Source organism: Callorhinus ursinus, unplaced genomic scaffold (assembly GCF_003265705.2).
Source record: "Callorhinus ursinus isolate GAN/ISIS: 27379988/994484 unplaced genomic scaffold, GSC_fseal_2.0 scaffold19, whole genome shotgun sequence".
NCBI classification, from domain to species: Eukaryota; Metazoa; Chordata; class Mammalia; order Carnivora; family Otariidae; genus Callorhinus; species Callorhinus ursinus.
Window position 1 is genome coordinate 14,656,223 of NW_027397081.1, and position 8,395 is coordinate 14,664,617.

The following is an 8,395-nucleotide window of genomic DNA, read 5'->3' on the forward strand; positions in this document are numbered from 1 at the left end:
TATGGAGCCCACACCTCTGCAGCTGGAACCCAGAGTCCCCTTTTTTTATTGTTCATTTCATCAAATGATGCTGATGCAAAATTCAGTTCTTTTTTTCTCAAACTGTTTAAACTCATTCTGAATTGTGAACCCTAAAATTTACACTTGACCCATGAACAACCACAGGGTTAGGGGCACCAAGTATAATTTTTGACTCCCCAAAAACTTAAAAGCCTGTTTACCAGAACCCTCACCGATAACATAAGCAGTCGATATACACATATCTTGTATGTTCTATTTATTCTGTACTGTATTCTGACAACAAAGTCAGCTAGGGAAAAGAAAATGTTAAGAAAACCATAGAAAGAGAAAAATACATTTGCAGTACTACACTGCAAAAAAATCCCCATACAGAGACAATGGACTCTGAAAAACTGAGGGTTCTAGAGGGGAGGGGTGTGGGGGGATGGGTTAGCGTGGTGATGGGTATTAAAGAGGGCACGTTCTGCATGGAGCACTGGGTGTTATGCACAAACAATGAATTGTGGAACACTACATCAAAAACTCATGATGGAATGTATGGTGATTAACATAACAATAAAAAATTTAAAGAAAAAAAATCCCCATATAGACAGTGTGCCCCGAGGTCCCTCTCTCACTGCAACAGTTTGGAGGAACAGACCCAGGGAGCCCCTTCTTCCAGCCTCCGACCACCCTCCAACCTCCTCTGTAGCAGCGACCACCCCCTGCCTCAGGGACCAGCCAACACCAGCTTTCCAGCTTAGCCCCCACCGCCCACCAACTATGAGCTCCCAGATTTGCCAGAATGATTCCACCCACATGGAGGCCGTGGCCGGCCGCCTGGTCAGCCTGCACCTTCGGGCCTCCAACCCTCCCTCTCTCTGGACTTCTAATTCCACTGCGATGCTGTTTCTGGACCGCGAGGGCACTTCCCCCCGGGGCTGGGCCGGGGACCAGCACCAAGGTCCTGGGATCCTTGGGTGCAAAACCAAGACCCTGGCCGCGCCCTCCTCCAGAACAAACAGAAGCCTCCCAGGACTGACCAGGCAAACCCCTGAACTCCGTGGAAGCCGCCCTGCCCCAGAGAAGAACCTGAAGCAGGCCCTTCTGGATCTGCAAGCCCCGGGCGGTGCCCACGCAGATGCTGGAACCTGCTGGAGAACAGCATCCTAGAGAAGCAGGTGAAGCTCAGTTAGGAAGATGGGGCGCACCTGCCTGAGCTCGGCGGGCTGCGCTGCGCAGCCTCGCTTCCAGGGGCTCAACCTCCAGCAGACGGGCAACCCCCAGGGGCCCGGGCCTTCGAGGGGGTCCCTCTGCACCCCCTGCTGTTGGGGCTTCTGCCTGAGCTTCTCCCTGCAGCCGCTAGACAGCTTTTTAAACCTCGACCAAACCAGAAAGCAAGTGGAAACAGTATAGCTCTTTGCAGGAAAAAAAAAAAATCTGCATATAAGTGGATCCAGACAGTTCAAACCTATGTTATTCAAGGGTCAACTGTATTTTTTTTTACTTCAATTAACTCCTCAGTTATAAGCCAAATTAAAACATAGTCAATTCCATTTTTAAAAGATCAATCCAAATTGCAAAAGAGATGCCGTGTGTGTGCGTGTGTGTGTGTATATATATATATATATATATACACATATATGCATACACAGGCGAGCCCACACACATAAAAGACACTGTAATTGTGTGGGAGTAGGGTAGGAGTAAAGAAGGATTTTCAAATTTTACCTTGTATTAATTGAACCCTATAAAATTGCCATTTTTCTAAGTCAAAACAGATATCAGCAATTTCATACCATTTTAATTTTTTGCAACATGAATGTTTATGTAATATAAACTATGGACTTTGTGTGACAATGATGTATCAGTGTAGCTTCATTGGTTGTTAACGAATGTGGCATTCTGGTGGGGGCACTGATGTGGGAGACTGTGCGTGGCGGGGCAGGAGTTCATGAGCAATCTCTGTATCTTCCTCTTAATTTTGCTGTGAATTTAAAAATTATTTTTTTAGGGGTGCCTGGGTGGCTCAGTTGGTTGGGTGTCTGACAGCTCGGGACATGATCCCAGAGTCCTGGGATCAGGCCCCGCGTCGGGCTCCCTGCTCGGCAGGGAGCCTGCTTCTCCCTCTCCCTCTGCTGCTGTTCCCCCTGCTTGTGCTCTCTCTCCATCAAACAAATAAACAAAATCTTTAAAAAAAAAATTTTTTTTAAACCTAGACACATTGATTTGCTCACTACCCATGACACTGGATGGAAAGAATGGAATAAAGGTTAAATCAGCTAGGCACCAAGCCATGTGAGCCCATACAGTGATCGCCATCTGCCCACACTGTTCACTAGTCTACCTCTGTTCCTAATGTAAGAATGACGGTGGGCAGAAATGGTCTCCACATAGATCACGATCACACATGACATAAAACAAGGCTGTCGGGCCCCTTGCTCTTTAAGTGATGCCACATGATCTGATGCCACTTTTAGATTAGACAAATACAGTCTCCTTTCATAGGAAGATAAGCATCACACTTGACGCTCATGGTAGGGTTTGTGGAGTAGGAGACCTCAAGAACCTCTTGGTCCTGGCAACCAACTGCCCAGGAAGAAATGCAATCTTGACATCAGCTGCTTCCCTGCCTACTCAGCCCTGTACCTCAACACACCCCTGTGTATCACAGGCCCCAGCTTGAGTCAAGTTTTCCCTGCAATTTAGGCAAGTTGGAACATTGTAGACCAGGTGGTCCCAAATACTTCAGAGTCCCCTAAGGATCTTTCCAAGAAGAGAGCTACCTGGAAGCCATTCCAGATCTGTCTCCTCCAACTCTGCAGAATGGGAGCCCAGGAATCTGTAATTTTCAATAAGCCCCCAAGGGGACTCTCTGCCACCATTTGGGTCTGCAGGACAGGGCAACGGGTCCACCAAAGTCTCTTCTAGGAGAATCAGTATAGGGAGTTTCCCAAAGAAATAGTTCCAGGTATCTACACTAAAGAGGAAGAAGGTAAGAGTCATAGTGAATATACTTAAGGTTAAACACAAAGATGTTTAGGTTTGGAAATGTATTGTTTTGAGTAAGACCTGAAGATAAATAAACATTTTAGATTTCTTGGTAGATTCCAGTCCTAAGAATACTTCGTTTTAATACTCCTCTGAACAAGATAAGGTCAATGAGAAAATTAGAAGCAATCCTCATTTCTAATAAGTGAGCCTTAGGGGTAAATTGACTGCTGAGTGTTAGCGACCCCCTTGCTGTGGTGATCTTGAGGGAAGTGATCCAATCAATGGGTGTCTGACGACAGAGACAGAGAAAAGCTACAAAGACGGAGCCCTGGCCCTGAGTCAGGGTGCAGAGGCTAGCATTCTAGAGCCTTCCTGACAAATAACACCCGGAAGGTCTAGTTCCCTGAACAGAGTCTTGGTGGTGTCCCATCATCCAGGGGGAGGCATATATAATATATCCCCCAGCCAGTCCCAGTCATCTCAGAAATCCACCCCTCCCCCCAACCTGGGACTGTCCTACTCAGACACCAAGGGCTGGGAGAGATGGGGAAGATCCTGTCTCTGCCTGCAGAGCCCAGTCCCCATGAACAGCGGAAGCAAATAAAAACACTTCAGCGGCCACCAGTTTGGAGTGTAAGCTGTGGTCACTCACCTTGGGGGGAGTCAAGCCACATTTCCTTTACATTCACTTAAGCAAATGGCTGCTGAGGGCTGGAGGGGATCACTGTAACCCACCGCCCCCACCCCAGGGCACCAGTCTGAGTGCCTAAGGTTTGCTGGACAGGGTCTGTGTCTCAGCAGGTATGGAACGGAGAAAGCATCCCTGAGTGTTTCAAGTCTTGTCAGAGGTCTTTTAGGAGGTGGCCCTCGGGCTCAGATGGAACCTGGCCAAGGACTCTCCCTCGAGCCCTCCACATCAGTGCTCCCCAGAGCGTGGGTGCACCCGCTGGTAATCAGAGGTGATTATAGTGGAGAGTCATGTTTCTGTTCAATAGTCAGGCATTTATTTCAACGCATTTAAGAAGAGCAATTAGCACATTGCATCTAGATTTTGTGGACTTCGTTGCTTAGGACAAGTTTAAAGAAATAAGAAATGTAATTTCAAGAAGTAACTCGGGTTTAGGAAAAATATTAAATAATAGTACATGTGGTTTGAGGGTGAGACACAGGTCTGGGTTAAGCATATGAGTAACAGCCAAACACCAGGCCATCCCAGAAGAGACGGAGATGCCTTCTAGAAAGGAAAATGTCCTAAAGGAACAAAATGCCAGGGTCGCCTGAGCCGGGGCGGGGGGGGGAAGGGGGGCAGGGGAAACCACCCCTCATATTTCCTTCCGCCCACAACCTCATGCCTACCGCCAAACTAAAGAGCTGCAAAAAAGAACAAGTAAAAACCACAACAGCTTTGTCAATAATCCTAACATGCTACTTTTGTAACAAATATATCTTAGCTAAAAAAAGGGGGGGCTATTTCACAAAACCTTCCATGGGGCATGGCAAGCATGAACTGTCGTAGCAACAGGAGACAGTGGTCCCTTGACACAGAGGACGTGAGAGGTCTGCAGGCACGAGGGCCCTCCCCCAAGGGCAGCAGCGTGACCACAGCTCTGACACTAGCAGCAATGGGGGACAATGCCACGGTGAGCCAGAGGCGGGGGACGGCTCAAGGGGTGGCCAAGAAAGCTGGTGCAGAGAGAGAAGCTAAGAGGCCATCTGGGAGTGTTTCAAAAGAAGCGGTATTCCCGTATTCTTGCATGTTTGTTCCCTCCTTCTCTTCAACTGATGTGTGCTTTATTAATGGTCATATGTACTAGAGCACAATACAAATATAATTTACAAATACACAGACATCACTCAAAATTGTACCCTCAAAGTTGTTTACAGATGGGAGGCAGGATCAAGAAAGTTGGGCAACTCCATGGGGCGCCTGGGTGGCTCAGTCGTTAAGCGTCTGCCTTCGGCTCAGGTCATGATCCCAGGGTCCTGGGATCGAACCCCGCATCAGGCTCCCTGCTCGGCAGGAAACCTGCTTCTCCCTCTCCCACTCCCCCTGCTTGTGTTCCCTCTCTCGCTGTGTCTGTCTCTGTCAAATAAATAAACAAAATCTTTAAAAAAAAGTTTCCTTATAAAAAAAAAAAGAAAGAAAAAAGAAAAGAAAGCTGGGCAACTCCAGGTCTACGTTAGTCACTAACTATACCTGCCCGGATGGCTGTCAACACTCACTCTGTGTAAACTGTACTGCCCCCGCTGGATGCTGAGGGAGGAGGGTTTGAGGAGAACCTGTGCCACGGAGTTCATCCCACCCCATGCTGCATCAGGAGCTGGAGGGCCCAGGCTTCTCAGGAGGAGAAGTTTACAGGGAGGCTTTGTAAAGTCTATTCAGAGTCCCGGAAGGAGCTCAGGGCTTGCCTTCAGAGGGACGTGCAATGGAGCCCCAGCCCTAGCTCACACCAGCGAGCCATTCTGAACTTCAAGCTCATCTTCTGTCAAATGAAGAGCTAATGAATGATATATACCTTATGGCATTGTTGCGAGACTCACGCAAGGTAAGACAAAAGGGCTTTGGGGAATCACAGAGCATCTTCCTTCTCCCAGCTAATGTCCCAAGGCATGGGGTGGCCCCAGAGACTCCAAAGCTTGCAAGGAACAGATGCCCCAGAGCCAACCAGGAGTACCTGTGCTGAGCACCACCCCCCCCCCAGACAAAGCCAGGCCTCAGCTCAAGTGGACCAGAAGTCATGCACAGCTCAGGCAAGCTGGGGCACTGGGAGCCAGTGTGGAGCCAGCCACCCACACCAACCATCAGTCACCCCTGCTGTCTCCAGGCTCCTGCAGCTGCTGGGGAAGTTCAGGGGCAAGGAGGCTTTCACTCTTTGACTCTTCTTGTTGGTGTCTGCCAGACCTTTAGGGGGAGAAGGAGACACACACACACACACACCCAGTGGCAGGTACTTGTTCTGAGCACCCCTGGGGTCCTCCTGCCCCACAGCATCCTTTTCACCCAAGCCACAGCACAGGCTGATCCACGCAAATTACAAAAAACACAATAAACCAGGGCTGTTTGTATGATTGAGGTTCAGAGGCTTTGGGGTTTTCTGGATATGGCCTTGATGAATCTAGAAACACCTGAATCTTTGGGTGATTCCCCCCTTTTCTCTCCCTTGTTGCCTTAATCACCCTGATGTGTACTGAACCCCAGACCAGAGGCTCCCAAAGCTTTGTGTACCCTTCAGAGGAAATGTCTCCACTGACCTCCCCGATCCATTTCCATCCCATGTATTTCCTCCAAGTCCCTGCAAAAGAACCTCTCCAGGAGCAGAAATATGCTTTTGCCATAAAGGGGAAACAGGAGAGAGAGAGAGGAGGGGTCTACTGCACATTTCTGTGAGGATGGCAGGAGGCTCATCCTTGCCCGTGTCTGGGGCCAAGAAAGAATCAAGGGAGGTCAAAGCCATTGTTTTCACTGAAGCTGGTGGCATGAGCAGCAGAAAAATTGTCCCTCCCAATTTTGTACAGACTGTGTTATGCCTTTTCCTGTTCTCTGCTGACATCCTGAAAGAGACTCTGAGCTTCTCACACACAGACACACGGATGCTCATCCATCTCCACATGTCGCCATCCAGCTCCATGCCCGGCACAGGTAGATGCTGAAGTAAGCCACAAGTACAAGGGGCATGGCTGATTCAGCTCCATCCTTACAGGGCTAGCACAGTGTCTAACACGGCAGATGCTCAGTACTGCTTATTTGATTAAAGCTGCTGGAATTAGTGGCCCCTCCCCTCTCTTCTCCCTCCCCTCGCTGAGACCTTCAAATTAAACACAGGCTTCAGACAACCTAGAAGATCTTGCAAATCTAGTGCTGGGTCTCAGAGATCCGTTGTACAGGTGACAGTCTGAGATGGAGATTTTATCCAGGTGTGAGCTCTCCCATCAGCCCAGGAAGGGGGTAAAGGTGAGAACTCTCACCACACTGCAGATACAGGATCAGAAAGGCCATCAGCCCCACCCTACCTGTGCATGCCTTTACCATCAGAACACCCCACAGCACAGGAGGGTATCAAAGCCAGCCACATCATTTGTGGTTTCACTTCTATGGTGAATCACGGCCCCGTGCAGGGGCCCAAGGAAGGCCGTCTCGGGTTGAAATATTGGCGAGCTTACAGCGAAAAGAGGCATCAGGGTGAACCAAGGAAAGCACGAAGTCTGCACTCCACCTGCCATGGTTCAGTGTGCCAGGTACCCGGGGGCCAATCATGAGCCTTCTGTGGAGAGAAACAGTTTACCTGCCTCACTGGGATGCGGTGAGGTGTGAAAAGTGCTTGACAAACAGAAAATCCTCCGCACCTGTGAATTATTTCAGGTGTTCACAGCAGTTTGCTGGACAGATACACAGGCACCCCGTGGAAAAATGGCAGGCCACTATTTGCATAGACTCAGTGTGAAAAGTCATCCCCACCCACCTCCCAACCCCCAACCCCAGCCGAGCAGCGCTGCCTCCCTACCTCCAGAAAAGACCCGGACTCTGGTTCCCTGAATCCAGCCTGTACCACTGCTTGAGGCTCCAGGGCACCCAGGAAGGGAGGGAGAAAGCAGAAGCTCTCTGCTGCCCGTGGGAAGCTAGCTGTTAAAGGGCCAGCAGGAAATCTTAAAGGAAGGAGAGAAGATGTGAAAGATGCCTCCCACGCACAGGGGGGTTTCCAGGCAGTTAATAAGCTGAAGCTTCAGGCCTCCCCCTTACATGGACCCTTCCAAGCCTCTCTACCTAGTTTTGTATTCTTGTTCTAAGAAGCCTCCAAAACCTTAGAAGCTTCCGGCCTCGTAAAACCTGGATCTGCCCTGACTCCTCTCTCCCCATCTCTCCCCTCAATCTGATAGCCAACACCCTCTGCCAGCCAGCCTCCTCCCACCGGACATTCACCTGTCCAGCCAGCTTGGACAGGCCAGTGGGTTCCTGCCTCCAGGCCTGAGCTCAAGACTTTCCCCTGCTGGGACGGCCTCTTCTCTAACTTTTTGGCCTACTGAATTCCTACTCACTCTGCAAAACCCACAGCAAATACTCCTGACAGTAGGAAGCCTTTTCCCAAGTCCCAAGCAGAATCAACATTCCTCAAGGGTGCCCCCTCACAGCACATATATGTCACCTGAAAACTTCAGTTTGGAGGGTCAGCCTCCATGCCACGCTGTGTGTTCCCCCAACATCCCGGTGGGCTTATCTGATTCTGTATGCACAGAGCCTGCCAGCTCAGAGCCGGCCCCTCCCAGGTGCTGGGCAAATGTTTTGTTGTTGTTGTTGTTGGGCAAATGTTTCTTAAATAAATAAACTGATGAGGCACGCCTGGGTGGCTCAGCCAGTTAAGTGTCCGACTCTTGATCTCAGCTCAGGTCTTGATCTCAGGGTCCT

The 8,395-nt window shown here is 49.7% G+C and overlaps 1 protein-coding gene across 3 annotated transcripts in view; it reads right to left on the minus strand.

Moving 5' to 3' along the window:
- SMIM35 (small integral membrane protein 35) overlaps window positions 1–7,602 on the minus strand; it is a 41,997-nt gene extending 34,395 nt beyond the window's left edge. Inside the window, exons 1-2 of one of the 3 annotated variants that reach the window (XM_073903811.1) lie at window positions 7,497–7,553; window positions 7,156–7,256 (exon numbers count right to left, since the gene is read on the minus strand). In XM_073903811.1, the coding sequence (XP_073759912.1) occupies window positions 7,156–7,249 (94 nt within the window). In that variant the 5' untranslated portion in view covers window positions 7,250–7,256; window positions 7,497–7,553. Of the gene's footprint in view, window positions 1–7,005; window positions 7,257–7,496 lie in introns of those variants that run through there. The other 2 variants (XM_073903812.1, XM_073903813.1) reach the window with 2 other exon arrangements.
- Between the last annotated feature and the right edge of the window lie 793 nt (window positions 7,603–8,395).